The sequence below is a fragment of the Anomaloglossus baeobatrachus genome, chromosome 3, assembly GCF_048569485.1.
Source record: "Anomaloglossus baeobatrachus isolate aAnoBae1 chromosome 3, aAnoBae1.hap1, whole genome shotgun sequence".
Classification (NCBI taxonomy): Eukaryota; Metazoa; Chordata; class Amphibia; order Anura; family Aromobatidae; genus Anomaloglossus; species Anomaloglossus baeobatrachus.
The window spans coordinates 687,273,001-687,294,250 of NC_134355.1; the positions used below are offsets into that span (position 1 = coordinate 687,273,001).

Consider the following 21,250-nt stretch of genomic DNA (forward strand, 5'->3'; position numbering starts at 1 on the left):
ATTAGAGCTCGGAATTTATCACAATTCCTGGTTCTTGTAGCTTGCTGAGCACTGACCGCAGGTTCTCAGTGGGACTGATCATTGTGGAGTTTCCCAAAACGTCAATGTTTTGGTCCCTGAGACACTTGATTCTCACTTTTTCCTTGTGACCTGGTCATGGTGGGAAAAGCATCATCACCATATTGTCCTGGATGATGGGAGAAGTTGTTCTTGGAGGAGGTTTAGATCCCATTAATAATTTATGGCTGTGATCATTGAATAATGAGTGACCCCCTCCATGGATGAGAAGCCCCCACACATGAGTGATCTCTAGAGGCTTTACTGCTGCAGACACAGGACTGATGGCAGACGCAGGAGTGATACAGACACAGGACTGATGGCAGACACAGGAGTGAGGGCAGACACAGGAGTGATGGCAGACACAGGAGTGATGGCAGACACAGGAGTGATGGCAGACACAGGAGTGAGGGCAGACACAGGAGTGATGGCAGACACAGGAGTGAGGGCAGACACAGGAGTGATGGCAGACACAGGAGTGATACAGACACAGGAGTGAGGGCAGACACAGGAAGGATGGCAGACACAGGAGTGATGGCAGACACAGGAGTGATGGCAGACACAGGAGTGATGGCAGACGCAGGAGTGAGGGCAGACACAGGAGTGATACAGACACAGGAGTGAGGGCAGACACAGGAGTGAGGGCAGACACAGGAGTGAGGGCAGACACAGGAGTGATGGCAGACACAGGAGTGATGGCAGACACAGGAGTGATGGCAGACGCAGGAGTGATGGCAGACACAGGAGTGAGGGCAGACACAGGAGTGAGGGCAGACACAGGAGTGAGGGCAGACACAGGAGTGATGGCAGACACATGACTGATGGCAGACACAGGAGTGAGGGCAGACACAGGAGTGATGGCAGACACAGGAGTGAGGGCAGACACAGGAGTGAGGGCAGACACAGGAGTGATGGCAGACACAGGAGTGATGGCAGACACAGGACTGATGGCAGACACAGGAGTGAGGGCAGACACAGGAGTGATGGCAGACACAGGAGTGATGGCAGACACAGGAGTGAGGGCAGACCCAGGAGTGAGGGCAGACACAGGAGTGATGGCAGACACAGGAGTGAGGGCAGACACAGGAGTGATGGCAGACACAGGAGTGATGGCAGACACAGGAGTGAGGGCAGACACAGGAGTGAGGGCAGACACAGAAGTGATGGCAGACACAGGAGTGATGGCAGAAACAGGAGTGATGGAAGACACAGGAGTGAGGGCAGACACAGGAGTGAGGGCAGACACAGGAGTGAGGGCAGACACAGGAGTGAGGGCAGACACAGGAGTGATGCAGACACAGGAGTGATGGTAGACACAGGAGTGAGGGCAGACACAGGAGTGATGGTAGACACAGGACTGATGGCAGACACAGGAGTGAGGGCAGACACAGGACTGATGGCAGACACAGGAGTGATGGTAGACACAGGAGTGAGGGCAGACACAGGAGTGAGGGCAGACACAGGAGTGATGGCAGACACAGGAGTGATGGTAGACACAGGAGTGAGGGCAGACACAGGAGTGATGGTAGACACAGGACTGATGGCAGACACAGGAGTGAGGGCAGACACAGGACTGATGGCAGACACAGGAGTGATGGTAGACACAGGAGTGAGGGCAGACACAGGAGTGAGGGCAGACACAGGAGTGAGGGCAGACACAGGAGTGATGGCAGACACAGGAGTGAGGGCAGACACAGGACTGATGGCAGACACAGGAGTGAGGGCAGACACAGGAGTGATGGCAGACACAGGAGTGATGGTAGACACAGGAGTGAGGGCAGACACAGGAGTGATGGTAGACACAGGACTGATGGCAGACACAGGAGTGAGGGCAGACACAGGACTGATGGCAGACACAGGAGTGATGGTAGACACAGGAGTGAGGGCAGACACAGGAGTGAGGGCAGACACAGGAGTGAGGGCAGACACAGGAGTGATGGCAGACACAGGAGTGAGGGCAGACACAGGACTGATGGCAGACACAGGAGTGAGGGCAGACACAGGAGTGAGGGCAGACACAGGAGTGAGGGCAGACACAGGAGTGATGGTAGACACAGGACTGATGGCAGACACAGGAGTGAGGGCAGACACAGGACTGATGGCAGACACAGGAGTGATGGTAGACACAGGAGTGAGGGCAGACACAGGAGTGAGGGCAGACACAGGACTGAGGGCAGACACAGGAGTGAGGGCAGACACAGGAGTGAGGGCAGACACAGGAGTGAGGGCAGACACAGGAGTGAGGGCAGACACAGGAGTGATGGCAGACACAGGACTGATGGCAGACACAGGAGTGAGGGCAGACACAGGAGTGAGGGCAGACACAGGAGTGAGGGCAGACACAGGAGTGATGGTAGACACAGGACTGATGGCAGACACAGGAGTGAGGGCAGACACAGGACTGATGGCAGACACAGGAGTGATGGTAGACACAGGAGTGAGGGCAGACACAGGAGTGAGGGCAGACACAGGACTGATGGCAGACACAGGAGTGATGGTAGACACAGGACTGATGGCAGACACAGGAGTGAGGGCAGACACAGGACTGATGGCAGACACAGGAGTGATGGTAGACACTGGAGTGAGGGCAGACACAGGAGTGATGGCAGACACAGGACTGAGGGCAGACACAGGAGTGATGGCAGACACAGGAGTGATGGCAGACACAGGAGTGATGGCAGACACAGGAATGATGGCAGACACAGGAGTGATGGCAGACACAGGAGTGATGGTAGACACAGGACTGATGGCAGACACAGGAGTGAGGGCAGACACAGGACTGATGGCAGACACAGGAGTGATGGTAGACACAGGAGTGAGGGCAGACACAGGAGTGAGGGCAGACACAGGAGTGATGGCAGACACAGGAGTGAGGGCAGACACAGGACTGATGGCAGACACAGGAGTGATGGTAGACACAGGAGTGAGGGCAGACACAGGAGTGATGGTAGACACAGGAGTGAGGGCAGACACAGGAGTGAGGGCAGATACAGGAGTTATGGCAGACACAGGAGTGAGGGCAGACACAGGAGTGAGGGCAGACACAGGACTGATGGCAGACACAGGAGTGAGGGCAGACACAGGAGTGAGGGCAGACACAGGAGTGATGGCAAACACAGGAGTGAGGGCAGACATAGGAGTGATGACAGACACAGGAGTGAGGGCAGACACAGGAGTGAGGGCAGACACAGGAGTGAGGGCAGACACAGGAGTGATGGCAGACACAGGAGTGAGGGCAGACACAGGAGTGATGGCAGACACAGGAGTGAGGGCAGACACAGGAGTGAGGGCAGACACAGGAGTGATGGCAGACACAGGAGTGAGGCCAGACACAGGAGTGAGGGCAGACACAGGAGTGAGGGCAGACACAGGAGTGATGGCAGACACAGGAGTGAGGGCAGACACAGGAGTGATGACAGACACAGGAGTGAGGGCAGACACAGGAGTGAGGGCAGACACAGGAGTGAGGGCAGACACTGGAGTGATGGCACACACAGGAGTGAGGGCAGACACAGGAGTGAGGGCAGACACAGGACTGATGGCAGACACAGAAGTGAGGGCAGACACAGGACTGATGGCAGACACAGGAGAGATGGCAGACACAGGAGTGAGGGCAGATACAGGAGTGAGGGCAGACACAGGAGTGAGGGCAGACACAGGAGTGATATCAGACACAGGAGTGATGGCAGACACAGGAGTGAGGGCAGACACAGGAGTGATGGCAGACACAGTAGTGAGGGCAGATACAGGACTGATGGCAGACACAGGAGTGATGGCAGACACAGGAGTGAGGGCAGACACAGGAGTGAGGGCAGACACAGGAGTGAGGGCAGACACAGGAGTGAGTGCAGACACAGGAGTGAGGGCAGACACAGGACTGAGGGCAGACACAGGAGTGAGGGCAGACACAGGAGTGAGGGCAGACACAGGAGTGAGTGCAGACACAGGAGTGAGGGCAGACACAGGAGTGAGGGCAGACACAGGAGTGATGGCAGACACAGGAGTGAGGGCAGACACAGGCCTCCTCTTTTCTCCTCTGGACAGTCAGTATTCAGACTTCGCACAATCTGTTGGGTTTCATCACTGAATAATAACTTTCCCCCGACCTCTGCGTCTGATCTCAGTTATTTCTCTGATTAGGCCCTTGCAGAATATGAGGAATAATCGCGTATTATGAGATTATTATAGTCTATGAGTGTCAGTGACAGAGGCAGAAAGCAGCAGCCCCGGTCACACGCAGCCGCCCCAGGGAGAACATCTGGGGATGACGACCCCCAACATCCGCCTGCAGCCGGAATAGGAGAAAAACAAACAGAAATAACAGACGCCCCTCCTCTGGTCACAGCGATGGCTGCAGCCGGTCCTGAAAGAGGCAAAGAACCTAAAAGTGGTTCCCTGTCCTACAAGCAGCATCTCCAGAATTGTAATGGCTGATAACAGGGAGTAGTAGATTGTATTCACCTATCCTACAGTGTCCTCCTCCAGTAATAGCTGATAACGGGGAGTAATAGTTTGTAGTCACCTGTCCTACAGTAATCTCCCATGGTAATGGCTGATAACAGTGAGTTATAGATTGTAGTCACCTGTCCTACAATCTCCTCCCCCAGAGCTTATATTATAGTGAATGGGCTTGTTCAGGTTTGTTATGATAGTCTGCAGCCACTCTCTGAATTCTCGCAGCGCTCGCTCTGCACACTGTTAGGATTCTCCTGTGGTGGCGGCAGGACTGTACGGTTATTTGAGTGCAATTTTGCAATTTGCATATTTCCGGCCACATTCCTACTAGATGTGTCCGGCCTTTCTCAATTCCTGCATGTCTAGTTTGCATGTGACCGCATGTATGTAATTTGCATACATGCGGTTTCATCACCTTCCTTCCTCACCGCCGGCACCAGAAAGCCTGTGAAAATTAAGAAGTCCGCAGTCACATTATTGGACAACTCCTTTAATGCTCCTATGAGACGGTACAACACATAACGTTGCAAATTATGGATAATTACATGTGTACAGGATCATAACTAATAACAGCACAAGAATACCTCACCAAAACCAGCAGCAGTACAACTAGAACCATCATCAGTACAGGAATACAGCATCACAAGCCTAATTAGTACAGAAATACATTACCAGAATAACCATTACTGCAGAGGTACATCACCAAAACCATCATCAGTACAGAGATACATTACCAGAACCAGCATAAATACTGAACTTCATCACAAGAACCCCTATCAGTACAGAAATACATCTCCAGAACCCCTAGACTAGAAGTACAGAAATACATCAGAACTCCCATCATTGCAGAAGCACAGCATCAGTACCATCATCAGTACAGAAATACTTTACCAAAATCACCATCAGTACATGAATACATACCTTCTGTATTGTACACAGAACAAGGCAACATTCCTAAAATCAGTAAAAATATAAACATAGGATGAGCTCGGTATTATTTTATCTATCACACCATCGCACTTGGGTGCTCTAATCACACCCATCTGAGCATCAACTGTTTATTATGAGAACCAAGCACCCGAGCATGGTAGTGCCCGCTCATCACTACGGTAGTTACGAGTACTGAGCACCCGAGCATGGTAGTGCCCGCTCATCACTAGTTACCAGTACTGAGCACCTGAGCATGGTAGTGCCTGCTCATCACTAGTTACGAGTACTGAGCACCCGAGCATGGTAGTGCCCGCTCATCACTAGTTACCAGTACTGAGCACCCGAGCATGGTAGTGCCCGCTCATCACTAGTTACCAGTACTGAGCACCCGAGCATGGTAGTGCTCACTCATCACTAGTTACGAGTACAGAGCACCCGAGCATGGTAGTGCCCGCTCATCACTAGTTACCAGTACAGAGCATCCGAGCATGGTAGTGTCCGCTCATCACTAGTTACCAGTACAGAGCACCTGAGCATGGTAGTGCCCACTCATCACTAGTTACCAGTACTGAGCAGCCGAGCATGGTAGTGCCCGCTCATCACTAGTTACTAGTACTGAGCAGCCGAGCATGGTAGTGCCCGCTCATCACTAGTTACCAGTACTGAGCACCCGTACATGGTAGTGCCCGCTCATCACTAGTTACCAGTATGGAGAACCCAAGCATGCTAGTGCCCGCTCATCACTAGTTACCAGTACTGAGCACCTGAGCATGGTAGTGCTCACTCATCACTAGTTACGAGTACTGAGCACCCGAGCATGGTAGTGCCCACTCATCACTAGTTACCAGTACTGAGCACCCGAGCATGGTAGTGCCCGCTCATCACTAGTTACGAGTACTGAGCACCCGAGCATGGTAGTGCCCGCTCATCACTAGTTACCAGTACTGAGCACCAGAGCATGGTAGTGCCCACTCATCATTAGTTACGAGTACTGAGCACCCGAGCATGGTAGTGCCCGCTCATCACTAGTGACCAGTACTGAGCACCCGAGCATGGTAGTGCTCACTCATCACTAGTTACGAGTACAGAGCACCTGAGCATGGTAGTGCCCGCTCATCACTAGTTACCAGTACTGAGCACCTGAGGATGGTAGTGCCCGCTCATCACTAGTTACCAGTACTGAGCAGCCGAGCATGGTAGTGCCCGCTCATCACTAGTTACCAGTACTGAGCACCCAAGCATGGCAGTGCCCGCTCATCACTAGTTACCAGTACTGAGCACCTGAGCATGGTAGTGCCCGCTCATCACTAGTTACCAGTACTGAGCACCTGAGCATGGTAGTGCCCGCTCATCACTAGTTACCAGTACTGAGCACCCGAGCATGGTAGTGTCCGCTCATCACTAGTTACCAGTACTGAGCACCTGAGCATGGTAGTGCCCGCTCATCACTAGTTACCAGTACTGAGCACCTGAGCATGGTAGTGCCCGCTCATCACTAGTTACCAGTACTGAGCACCTGAGCATGGTAGTGTCCGCTCATCACTAGTTACGAGTACTGAGCACCTGAGCATGGTAGTGTCCGCTCATCACTAGTTACCAGTACTGAGCACCTGAGCATGGTAGTGTCCGCTCATCACTAGTTACCAGTACTGAGCACCTGAGCATGGTAGTGCCCGCTCATCACTAGTTACCAGTACTGAGCACCTGAGCATGGTAGTGTCCGCTCATCACTAGTTACGAGTACTGAGCACCTGAGCATGGTAGTGTCCGCTCATCACTAGTTACCAGTACTGAGCACCTGAGCATGGTAGTGCCCGCTCATCACTAGTTACCAGTACTGAGCACCCGAGCATGGTAGTGTCCGCTCATCACTAGTTACCAGTACTGAGCACCTGAGCATGGTAGTGCCCGCTCATCACTAGTTACCAGTACTGAGCACCCGAACATGGTAGTGCCCGCTCATCACTAGTTACGAGTACTGAGCACCAGAGCATGGTAGTGCCCACTCATCACTAGTTACGAGTACTGAGCACCCGAGCATGGTAGTGTCCGCTCATCACTAGTTACCAGTACTGAGCACCCGAGCATGGTAGTGCCCGCTCATCACTAGTTACCAGTACTGAGCACCCGAGCATGGTAGTGCCCGCTCATCACTAGTTACGAGTACTGAGCACCCGAGCATGGTAGTGTCCGCTCATCACTAGTTACCAGTACTGAGCACCTGAGCATGGTAGTGCCCGCTTATCACTAGTTACCAGTACTGAGCACCCGAACATGGTAGTGCCCGCTCATCACTAGTTACGAGTACTGAGCACCAGAGCATGGTAGTGCTCACTCATCACTAGTTACGAGTACTGAGCACCCGAGCATGGTAGTGCCCGCTCATCACTAGTTACGAGTACTGAGCACCCGAGCATGGTAGTGCCCACTCATCACTAGTTACGAGTACTGAGCACCCGAGCATGGTAGTGTCCGCTCATCACTAGTTACCAGTACTGAGCACCCGAGCATGGTAGTGCCCGCTCATCACTAGTTACCAGTACTGAGCACCCGAGCATGGTAGTGCCCGCTCATCACTAGTTACGAGTACTGAGCAACCGAGCATGGTAGTGCCCGCTCATCACTAGTTACCAGTACTGAGCACCAGAGCATGGTAGTGCCCACTCATCATTAGTTATGAGTACTGAGCACCCGAGAATGGTAGTGCCCGCTCATCACTAGTTACGAGTACTGAGCACCCGAGCATGGTAGTGCCCGCTCATCACTACTTACGAGTACTGAGCACCCGAGCATGGTAGTGCCCGCTCATCACTAGTTACCAGTACAGAGCACCTGATCATGGTAGTGCCCACTCATCACTAGTTACCAGTACTGAGCACCTGAGCATGGTAGTGCCCACTTATCACTAGTTACCAGTACTGAGCACCCGAGCATGGTAGTGCCCGCTCATCACTAGTTACCAGTACTGAGCACCTGAGCATGGTAGTGCCCACTTATCACTAGTTACCAGTACTGAGCACCCGAGCATGGTAGTGCCCGCTCATCACTAGTTACTAGTACTGAGCACCTGAGCATGGTAGTGCCCGCTCATCACTAGTTACCAGTACTGAGCACCTGAGCATGGTAGTGCCCGCTCATCACTAGTTACTAGTACTGAGCACCCGAGCATGGTAGTGCCCGCTCATCACTAGTTACCAGTACTGAGCACCCAAGCATGGTAGTGCCCGCTCATCACTAGTTACCAGTACTGAGCACCCGAGCATGGTAGTGCCCGCTCATCACTAGTTACCAGTACTGAGCACCTGAGCATGGTAGTGCCCGCTCATCACTAGTTACCAGTACTGAGCACCCAAGCATGGTAGTGCCCGCTCATCACTAGTTACCAGTACTGAGCACCTGAGCATGGTAGTGCCCACTCATCACTAGTTACCAGTACTGACCACCCGAGCATGGTAGTGCCCGCTCATCACTAGTTACCAGTACTGAGTACCCGAGCATGGTAGTGCCCGCTCATCACTAGTTACCAGTACTGAGCACCCAAGCATGATAGTGCCCGCTCATCACTAGTTACCAGTACTGAGCATCCGAGCATGGTAGTGCCCGCTCATCACTAGTTACCAGTACTGAGCACCCAAGCATGGTAGTGCTCACTCATCACTAGTTACCAGTATTGAGCACCCAAGCATGGTAGTGCCCGCTCATCACTAGTTACCAGTACTGAGCACCTGAGCATGGTAGTGCCCGCTCATCACTAGTTACCAGTACTGAGCACCTGAGCATGGTAGTGCCCGCTCATCACTAGTTACCAGTACTGAGCACCCGAGCATGGTAGTGCCCGCTCATCATTAGTTACCAGTAATGAGCACCCGAGCATGGTAGTGCCCGCTCATCACTTGTTACCAGTACAGAGCACCCGAGCATGGTAGTGCCCGCTCATCACTAGTTACCAGTACAGAGCACCCGAGCATAATAGTGCTCGCTCATCACTAGTTACCAGTAATGAGCACCTGAGCATGGTAGTGCCCGCTTATCACTAGTTACCAGTAATGAGCACCCGAGCATGGTAGTGCCCGCTCATCACTAGTTACCAGTACTGAGCACCCGAGCATGGTAGTGCCCGCTCATCACTAGTTACCAGTACTGAACACCCGAGCATGGTAGTGCCCGCTCATCACTAGTTACCAGTAATGAGCACCTGAGCATGGTAGTGCCCGCTTATCACTAGTTACCAGTACTGAGCACCCGAGCATGGTAGTGCCCGCTCATCACTTGTTACCAGTACTGAGCACCCGAGCATGGTAGTGCCCGCTCATCACTTGTTACCAGTACAGAACACCCGAGCATGGTAGTGCTCGCTCATCACTAGTTACCAGTAATGAGCACCCGAGCATGGTAGTGCCCGCTCATCACTTGTTACCAGTACAGAACACCTGAGCATGGTAGTGCTCGCTCATCACTAGTTACCAGTAATGAGCACCCGAGCATGGTAGTGCCCGCTCATCACTAGTTACCAGTACTGAGCACCCGAGCATGGTAGTGCCCGCTCATCACTAGTAATTAAATCATTTATTAGGATGATAATGCATCCTACCATAGAGCAAAAACTGTGAAAACATTCCATGAAAGAAGATACATAAGGTGAATGAATGTCGGCTCCTGCTCTTCGCTGATCATTCTTCCTTTATGTTTTTCAGAGTCAGAGATGGAGTCGTTTGCCCTCTTCCTTCTTCCGCTCGTCCTTCTGTTTGGAGCCACGGAGGCCCTGGTCCGCTCAGAAAATCTGAAACGTGAGTACAGCTCCTCCAGCCATACAGTGCCAAATAATACTGACATATAGTGCACATATACTATACTGCAATAATACTCCGAACAGCCAAACTATTAAATCCATTGGCCTAATATGATGTCTGTGACCCATGGATCCCTGGATCGGACTTGTATTTCCAGCACCTCCCACTGATACACTACACTACACAACAATATCTGCGGAGTTGGGAGACGTCATCACCTCGATCCTCAAACGGACGGTCTTGTTGTGAGGAGGGGTGGACCGGAGCGAATGTTGCCACACTGTCTGCAGTGTGCACTGAGCTTGGACTCATAGCATATTCACCATGTTACCTGACAGGTCTTAAAGCCAATCGTGACCTCCACACACAAACAACACAGGCACAGCACCAGGCACAGCACAAGGCACAGAACAATACAGGAACAGCAATTCTACAGGCACAGCACAATACAGGTATAGCACAATACAGGTATAGCACAATACCAACTCAGCAAACTACAGGCACAGCACAATACAGGCACAAAACAACACAGGCACAGCACCAGGCACAGAACAATACAGGAGCAGCAATTCCACAGGCACAGCACAATACCAACTCAGAAAACTACAGGCAGAGCACAATACAGGCACAAAACAATACAGGCAAAGCACCAGGCACAGATCAATACAGACAGCACAATACTGGCACAGTACACTACAGGTAAAGCACAATACAGGCACAGCACAATACAGGCACAGCACCAGGCACAGAACAATACAGGCACAGCACCAGGCACAGAACAATACAGGAGCAGCAATTCCACAGGCACAGCACAATACCAATTCAGAAAACTACAGGCACAGCACAATGCAGGCACAAAACAATACAGGCAAAGCACCAGGCACAGAACAATACAGACAGAACAATACTGGCACAGCACACTACAGGTACACCACAATACAGGAACAGAACCATGCAGGCACAGAACCATACAGGTACAGCACAATACAGGCAAAGCACCAGGCACAGAACAATACAGACAGCACAATGCTGGCACAGCACACTACAGGTACAGCACAATACAGGAACAGAACAATACAGCCACAGCACAATACAGGCACAGAACAATACTTGCACAGCAAACTACAGGCACAGAACAATACAGTCACTGCAAAATACAGACACAGCAACAGGCACAGAACAATACAGGAACAGCAATTCTACAGGCACAGCACAATATAGGTACAACAAACTACAGGTACAGCACAATGCAGGCACAAAACAATGCAGGCACAAAACAATACAGGCACAGAACAATACAGGCACAGAACATAGCACAGAACAATACAGGTACAGCAAACTACAGGCATAAGCACAATACTGGTACAAAACAATACAGGCACAGAAAACTACAGGCACAGCACAAAGCACAGAACAATAGAGGCAAAGCAAACTACAGGCACAGCACAATATAGAAACAACACACCACAGGCACAGCACCAGGCACAAAACAATACAGAAACAGCAAACTAGAGGCACAGCACGCTATAGTATAGACACATCACCGGGCACAGCACATTACAGGCACAGCATCAGGCAAAGAACATTACATGCAAAGCAAACTACAGGCACAGCACCAGGCAGAGAACAATACAGACACCGCACACTGCAGCCACAGCACAATAGAGGCACAGCAAACTATAGGCACAGCACAATACAGGCACAGCACACCACAGGCACAAAACAATACAGACACAGCACACTACAGGCACAATATCAGACACAGAACAATACAGCCACAGCAAAGTACAGACACAGCACACCACAGGCACAGAAGATTACAGACACAGAATATTACAGGCACAGTACACAAGAGACACAGCATCAGGCACATAACAATAAAGGTACAGCAACCTACAGGCACAGCACACTACAAGCACATCACCAGGCACAGAAAAATTCACGCACAGCAAAATACATGCACAGCACACTACAGGCACAGCACCAGGCACAGAACAATGCAGGCACAGCAAACTACAGGCAGAAGACACTACAGGCACAGAACATTTCAGGAACAGCAAACTGCAGGCACATAACATATACACATAACAATACACATACAGTATACTACAGGCACAGCACACTAAGAGCACAGTACTAGGCATATAACAATACAGGCACAGCAAAATACAATCACAGCACACTATAAACACAACACCAGGCACAGAACACAACAGGCACAGCAAAGCATATGCACAGAAAATTACAGGCACAGCACAATACAGGAACAGTACATCAAAGCACAAACAATACAGGCACTCACACTACAGACACAGCACCAGGCACAGGACATTACAGGCACAGCAAACTAAGGACACAGCACACCACAGGCACAGATCAAAACAAATGCAGCAAACTAGAAGCACAGCACAATACAGGCATATCAAGCTACAGGAACAGCACAGTACAGGCATAGCAGCAGGCACAAAACAATACAGTCACAGCACTACACAGGTACAGCACACTAAACGCGCAGAACATTGCAACCACAGAAAACTATAGGCACCGCACACCACAGCAGAACATCGCCCTGTCATCCTGCAGAATATCGCCCATCACACTGTGGCTAGGGGCTGTAGTGAGTGCGGAGACTGCGGCGTCTTAAGTGAACTCAGGGGCCCATAATTCCCCCAGAAATGACGCTCATGGGTCGGGCCCTATTTACAGGGTAAACCTGAAGTTACAAATGACTGTATGAAAAATGTAAAATAAATAAATAAAATAAAACGAGGAATAACAGCGCGAGTCCAAGTCTCTCCTGCAGCCCCGCCCCCGAGGATCCCAATCTATTCATCTCCTATATGAATATGACAATGATGAAGTGAGAGGCGCAGTTACTGTATTTATTGTATTTATCCCAGGGACACTTTGAGATTTTAAGATAAAAATATAAAAAAGAAAAGTCCTAGGCACTCAGCTCTGCTACATCTCAGCTCTGCTACATCTCAGCTCTGCTACATCTCAGCTCTGCTACATCTCTCCCTGCAGACATCTCGGAGGAGGGCAGTAAGTACATCACCACCCAGTTCCAGACGGCAATGAACGGAGTGAGAAAGATGAAGCTGCTCATGGACCAGACGGGGCAGGAGCACCAGGACATGCTGCGCTCACTGGAGGACACCAAGAGGAATAAGGAGGTCCGCGCCCACACACAGGAAGAAGCAGCACAGAGGGTCTCAGGAGGACTGTGCTGATCCTGAGAGGTTACATAGAGGAAGCAGCAGCGTCTCTAGCAGCACAGAGTGTTTCAGGAGGACGGTGCTGATCCTGTGAGAGGTTACATAGAGGAAGGAGCAGGGTCTCCAGCAGCACAGAGTGTTTCAGGAGGACTGTGCTGATCCTGTGAGAGGTTGCATAGAGGAAGGAGCAGGGTCTCCAGCAGCACAGAGTGTTTCAGGAGGACTGTACTGATCCTGTGAGAGGTTACATAGAGCAAGGAGCAGGGTCTCCAGCAGCACAGAGTGTTTCAGGAGGACAGTGCTAATCCTGTGAGAGGTTACATAGAGGAAGGAGCAGGGTCTCCAGCAGCACAGAGTGTTTCAGGAGGACGGTGCTGATCCTGTGAGATGTTACATAGAGGAAGGAGCAGAGTCTCCAGCAGCACAGAGTGTTTCAGGAGGACGGTGCTGATCCTGTGAGAGGTTACATAGAGGAAGTAGCAGGGTCTCCAGCAGCACAGAGTGTTTCAGGAGGACGGTGCTGATCCTGTGAGATGTTACATAGAGGAAGGAGCAGAGTCTCCAGCAGCACAGAGTGTTTCAGGAGGACAGTGCTGATCCTGTGAGAGGTTACATAGAGGAAGGAGCAGGGTCTCCAGCAGCACAGAGTATTTCAGGAGGACGGTGCTGATCCTGTGAGAGGTTACATAGAGGAAGGAGCAGGGACTCGAGCAGCACAGAGTGTTTCAGGAGGACGGTGCTGATCCTGTGAGAGGTTACATAGTGGAAGGAGCAGGGTCTCCAGCAGCACAGAGTGTTTCAGGAGGATGGTGCTGATCCTGTGAGAGGTTACATAGAGGAAGGAGCAGAGTCTCCAGCAGCACAGAGTGTTTCAGGAGGACGGTGCTGATCCTGTGAGAGGTTACATAGAGGAAGTAGCAGGGTCTCCAGCAGCACAGAGTGTTTCAGGAGGATGGTGCTGATCCTGTGAGAGGTTACATAGAGGAAGGAGCAGAGTCTCCAGCAGCACAGAGTGTTTCAGGAGAGAACTGTGACCCTTTCTATCTGATTTTGTACTGGTGATGATGCTATTGCTTGTATCACTGTGTTTTCAGGACGCCCTCAAAGACGCTCTTGACTCTGAGCAGCAGCTTTCGGACGGTCAGGACACTTGCAATGACACCGTCCTTGCGCTGTGGGAGGAGTGTAAGCCCTGCCTGAAGCACTCCTGCGTCCGCTTCTACTCCAAGACCTGCCGCAGCGGCTCCGGGCTGGTCGGACGCCAGGTGGGTTAATAATATGGCAGTATAAAGTACAGATGTAGCAGAGCTGATGACATCACACTGTTTATGTAGAACTGACTCAGCTCTGCTACATCTGGATTCTTCTCCCAGAAAATGATTGTAATTACATAGGTTTTGTTATAGATGTTTATTGCCTTTATGTGCATTGGAATAACGCAATTAAAAATTGAGAGAAAAAAAAAAAGACTGGACAAAATTTAGCAAAAAAACCTCCAAATAGGCCTTACAAAATTGTTGTTTCCTTCTCTTAATATTTGGTTCCTCGCCCTTTACCCTTTGGAGTAAATCCCTTCCATCAGTCGCCCCCTATACCTCCACAAGCTTCTTACTCCTCTCACCTGGAAGCCCAGACTCCTCTTTATAAACTGCTCCAGGTCTCTCATATAAAGGTGTCTCCTCTCCTCTTCTCTTCTATCCTCTTCTCTTCTCTCCTCTCCTCTTCTCTCCTCTTCTATCCTCTTCTGTCCTCACCTCTTCTCTCCTCTTCTCTTTTCTCCTCTTCTCTCCTCACCTCTTCTCTTGTCTCCTCTTCTCTTTTCTCCTCTTCTCTCCTCACCTCTTCTCTTGTCTCCTCTTCTCTTTTCTCCTCTTCTCTCCTCACCTCGTCTCTCCTCTTCTCTTGTCTCCTCTTCTCTTTTCTCCTCTTCTATCCTCTTCTCTCCTCACCTCTTCTCTTGTCTCCTCTTCTCTTTTCTCCTCTTCTCTCCTCACCTCTTCTCTTGTCTCCTCTTCTCTTTTCTCCTCTTCTCTCCTCACCTCTTCTCTCCTCTTCTCTTGTTTCCTCTTCTCTTTTCTCCTCTTCTCTCCTCACCTCTTCTTTCCTCTTCTCTTGTCTCCTCTTTTCCTCTCTTCTCTGCTCTTCTCTCCTCTCCACTCCTCTTCTCTCCTCTCCACTCATCTTCTCTCCTCTTCTCTGCACTCCTCTTCTCTTCTATCCTCTTCTGTCCTCACCTCTTCTCTCCTCTTCTCTTGTCTCCTCTTCTCTTTTCTCCTCTTCTCTCCTCACCTTGTCTCTCCTCTTCTCTTGTCTCCTCTTCTCTTTTCTCCTCTTCTCTCCTCACCTCGTCTCTCCTCTTCTCTTGTCTCCTCTTCTCTTTTCTCCTCTTCTCTCCTCACCTCGTCTCTCCTCTTCTCTTGTCTCCTCTTCTCTTTTCTCCTCTTCTCTCCTCACCTCTTCTTTCCTCTTCCCTTGTCTCCTCTTTTCCTCTCTTCTTTGCTCTTCTCTCCTCTCCACTCCTCTTCTCTCCTCTTCTCTGCACTCCTCTTCTCTCCTATCCACTCCACTCCTCTTCACTCCACTCCTCTTCTCTTCTCTCCACTCCACTCCACTCCTCTTCTTTTCTCTTCTCTTCTCTCTTCTTCCTCTCCTCTTCTCTCCTCTCCACTCCTCTTCTCTTCTCTTCTCTTCTCTCCTCTCCTCTCCTCACCTCTCGTCTCGTCTCTCCTCTTCTCTCTCTTCTTCTCTCCTCTCTTCTTGAAGTGTTTGGGGTCATTTTTCTGGTGAAAGACCCTGACCTAGGACACAAACCCAGCTTTCTGACACCGGGCACTATATTGATGCCCAAAATGCTTTGGTGATCTTCAGATTTCATGATGTCTTGCACACAGTCACCGCACCCAGTGCCAGAGGCAGAAAAACAACCCCAAACATCTCTGACCTCCACCATGTGTGACTGTAGGTGCTGTGCTCTTTACTTTGTCGGCCCCATTTTGTTTTCAGTAAACAGTAGAATGATGCACTTTACCAAAGAGCTCTATATTGGTCTCATCTGTCCACAAGATGCTTTCCCAGAAGGATTTTGGTTACCCGTATACATTTTGGCTTTTTGATGTCTCTGTGTCAGCAGTGGGGTCCTCCTGGGTCTCCTCCATAGTATTTCATTACATTTAGATGTGGACGGATAGTTTGCGCTGACACTGATGCCCCCTGAGATGCATGACAGCTGGAATTTCTCTGGTCCTTGATTGGGTCTTATCCACCACACGGACTATCCGGCATTACAACCTCTTCTGTCCACGTCCAGGGAGATTAGGTACAGTGCCATGGGATGTAAACTTCTTGATTATGTTGTGCATTGTGGACAAAGGAACATCAAGATTTCTGGAGATCGACTTGTAACCTTGAAATTGTTGATATTTTTCAACAATTTTGTTTCTCCAGTCCTCAGACAGTTCTCTTCTCTTCTTTCTGCTCTCCATACTTAGTGTGGCACACACAGACACACAACACAAAGACTGAGTCAACTTCTCCCCTTTTTATCTGGTTTCAGGTGTGATTTCTATATTGCCCACACCTGTTACTTGCCACAGGAGAGTTTGAACAATCATCACATGCTTGAAACAAAGTTGTTTACCCACAATTTTGGAAAGGTGCAAACAATTTTGTATGGCACATTTTTGGAATTTTGTGTGAAATTATGTCCAATTTGCCTTTTTTGTCAGTTTTTTTGTAAACAGGAAAAATAGTAAAAAAGGAAAAATAACAAAATAGAATTTCAATAATTTTCTGGCAGAAAAATTTCATTTTCTGGACCAATTTTAAGGGCGCCAACACTTTCAGCCATGACTGTATATATGACTGGGTAAAAAGAGACCCTATGGGTGTTTATTGGACATAGTCCAAAGTCTTCTTCTCTCCGTAGTTTGAAGACCTCCTGAACAGATCGTCTCCATTTTCCATTTTCCACAATGGAGATAAGGTGGACGCTTTGACCCGTCAGGACGAGCAGCAGCACATGGAGCTGGAGGACCTGGAGGACGGGTTCAGCATTGTGGAGGACAGTGTGGACGAACTCTTCCAGGACAGTATCAAAGCCTTCACCCACATGAAGCCCTTCATCTCCAATCCCTTCCAGGGCTCGTTTAGCTCCCCAGGGTGGAATCCTTTTCCCTTGGAGAGACTCCAGTTCCCGTTCTCTAAACAGACCCGCAGGGAGAGGTCCACGCAGTTCGAACCATTTTTTCCGAGCAGCTTTGAGTCTCTATTTGAAGCTGCAAAGAAGATAATGGAGAGACACAACCAGCTCGCCCAACAAGCCAGCGAGGGGACAGGTAACAACGAGCCGTAGAGTCCTCTGCCCACTAACTGCCCGGCCCTAACACACAGATCCTCTGCTGGTCTGTTACAATGTATCAGTCCTCACATGACTGTGCAGACTGTATACAATGTATCCTCTTCTCAGCTGGGAGCTGCTCTAGATATACACAGGGCCTCTGCGTCGGAGCGTCAGAAAGGAGGGGCCTCCGGACAAAACTATAAGGGTCACTGATCTGATTTCTAATCTGCTTCTGACCAGGAGATTCCACAGATGATAAAATGGTGTGTCGGGAGCTGAGGAGGAACTCGGCCGGCTGCCTGAGGATGAAGGACAAGTGCGAGAAGTGCAAGGAGATCCTGGCCCTGGGTAAGAGGCGGGGGAGCGAGAAAGAAGGGGCTTATGGCCAAGAGGGTAAAAAGTGACCACGGGGATGAAGCTGATGATGATAATAATGATGATGATGATAATGATGATGATAATGATGATGATGTAGATGAAGATAAAGATCATGATGATGTAGAAGATGATGGTGATATAGATGATGATGATGTAGATGATGATGATGTAGATGATGTAGATGATGATAAAGTAGTTTATGATGTAGATGATGATGATGATGATGATGATGTAGATGAAGATGTAGATGATGATGTAGATGATGATGCTGTAGAAGATGATTATGATTTAGACCATGGGTCTCCAACCTGTGGCTCACGGGCCCATGGTGTGTGGCACGGAGCTATGAAGAGCAGGTCTCCAGATTTTGACTTTTGTGATCAACCATGCACAGACGGTTGCTGACCACTGGTCTAGATTACTATGTAGATGATGATGTAGATGATAATGATGTAGAAGATGATGGAGATGATGATGATGTAGAAGATGATGGAGATGATGATGATGTAGAAGATGATGGAGATGATGATGATGTAGAAGATGATGGAGATGATGATGATGTAAATGATGATGTAGGAGATGATGGAGATGATGATGATGTAGATGAGGATGATGTAGATGATGATGTAGGAGATGATGTAGATGATGATGATGTAGATGCTGATGATGTAGATGATAATGATGTAGGAGATGATGTAGATGATGATGATGTAGATGATGATGATGATGTAGAAGATGATGTAGATGATAATGATGTAGATGATGATGTAGATGATAATGATGTAGAAGATGATGTAGATGATAATGATGTAGAAGATGATGGAGATGATGATGATGTAAATGATGATGTAGGAGATGATGTAGATGATGATGATGTAGATGAGGATGATGTAGATGATGATGATGTCATTTGAGTCTATATACAGTCTATATTAGTGTTTTTGGATCCCAGTAACATCAGAGTACTGATATAGTGGGGGAGAGGCCGTATGGTCTCAGGATTTTTCCATGTCAGGCGTGCTTAGATTTTTTAGGGTTTTTACGGTTGCAGACAGCTGCTCTTTCCTATTCTTTGCCCTAAAGATAGTTTGGGCCTCATCTGTGCTGAATCTGTTTTCTAGCTTTGTATTGTGTTTTCCTATAGCACCGTAGTCTTTACATGTGGGGGGCTATCTATATCTTTGGGGATTGCTCCGAGGTAGATTAGCTTTTCTCATATTTCTATCTGTAAGAATATTTAGCTCTCCGGCTGTGTAGACTAGGTCATTGTAGGCTCGTCCCATGGCTACTTCTAGTTGTGTCAGGATTAGGTCTGCAGTCCGTTAAGGTTCCATCCACTCTGGTTACTTTTTGGGTTTCCGCATTTTTTGATCCCCCTCGGTCCCTGAATCATAACAGTAGATCATGATGATATCGATGATGATGATATAGATGATGATGTAGATGTTGATGGTGTAGATGATGATGATGACCATGAATGGTAATAATGAAGCTCTGCCAGGTATCACAAAGTGCCTTCCACCTGCTATCCAACAGGAAAGTGGGCGATAAAAAAATGGGGCAGCACCTCCAAATTTAATAAAACTTTCTTACATTTTTATTAAAGTTCATAAGTTAAATCCACAAAAAAGTGGACATCCACATCTCACATCTTCTTTCGTTTTGCATGAATGATGATTATTGATGATTGCTATGGTTGTAATGATTATATGATGATGGTGCTGATCGTTAGGATGATACTGGAGGTATCTAATGAAGGAGGACAATGATGAGGATATCAGGGATGATGATGCAGAGAGGTGTCTGTCTTGTGTCCACTCCTGGATGGCGGCAGCTGATGGTGATGGCAAATCTGCAATGCTCTATAGATAATTTACATAACGATGGTGGAACGTCTTCCTTCTTATCCAGACTGCACCAGGAAAGATCAATTACAAGAAAAACTAAAGGAGAAGTTTGAGGACTCCATTCGACTGGCTGAAAAGATGACCAAACAGTACGACGACTTACTGCAGAAAGTGCACGAGAAGATGCTGAACGCCACCAATGCCCTAGAAGACCTAAGCGGGCAGTTTTCCTGGGTGTCCAAGCTCGCCAATCTCACCGACAACAGCAACAACGGGATATTCCAAGTATCTACAGTAAGTGCAATATAACCAAAAGGGATAACGAGTACTTCCATTAGGGGTAAAAGCAAATTATATGCACAAAGTGCATAAAGTAAGGAATATAAAAATGAATGGATATGAGAAACATTATAAGTATTATAGTAGTTATATTATTGTACATAGGAGCAGTATTATAGTAGTTATATTCTTGTACATAGGGGCAGTATTATAGTAGTTATATTCTTGTACATAGGGGCAGTATTATAGTAGTTATATTCTTGTACATATGGGCAGTATTATAGTAGTTATATTCTTGTACATAGGGGCAGTATTATAGTAGTTATATTCTTGTACATAGGGGCAGTATTATAGTAGTTATATTCTTGTATATAGGGAGCAGTATTATAGTAGTTATATTCTTGTACATAGGGGCAGTATTATAGTAGTTATATTCTTGTACATAGGGGCAGTATTATAGTAGTTATATTCTTGTATATAGGGGGCAGTATTATAGTAGTTATATTCTTGTACATAGGGGGCAGTATTATAGTAGTTATATTCTTGTACATAGGGGCAGTATTATAGTAGTTATATTCTTGTATATAGGGGCAGTATTATAGTAGTTATATTCTTGTACATAGGAGCAATACTATAGTAGTTATATTCTTTTACATAGGAGCAGTATTATAGTAGTTATATTCTTGTACATAGGGGCAGTATTATTGTAGTTATATTCTTGTATATAGGGGCAGTATTATAGTAGTTATATTCTTGTACATAGGAGCAGTACTATAGTAGTTATATTCTTGTACATAGGAGCAGTATTATAGTAGTTATATTCTTGTACATAGGGGGCAGCATTATAGTAGTTATATTCTTGTACATAGGGGCAGTATTATAGTAGTTATATTCTTGTATATAGGGGCAGTATTATAGTAGTTATATTCTTGTACATAGGAGCAGTATTATAGCAGT

The 21,250-nt window shown here is 48.4% G+C and overlaps 1 protein-coding gene across 1 annotated transcript in view; it reads left to right on the forward strand.

The window, feature by feature from the left end:
• Window positions 1-21,250, forward strand: part of CLU (clusterin) — a 39,065-nt gene that overhangs the window by 12,325 nt on the left and 5,490 nt on the right. The window contains exons 2-7 of the mRNA XM_075341309.1: window positions 10,137-10,229; window positions 13,260-13,408; window positions 14,545-14,715; window positions 17,376-17,784; window positions 18,030-18,137; window positions 20,079-20,308. Coding sequence (XP_075197424.1) covers window positions 10,145-10,229; window positions 13,260-13,408; window positions 14,545-14,715; window positions 17,376-17,784; window positions 18,030-18,137; window positions 20,079-20,308 — 1,152 coding nt within the window. The 5' untranslated portion in view covers window positions 10,137-10,144. The remainder of the gene's footprint in view (window positions 1-10,136; window positions 10,230-13,259; window positions 13,409-14,544; window positions 14,716-17,375; window positions 17,785-18,029; window positions 18,138-20,078; window positions 20,309-21,250) is intronic.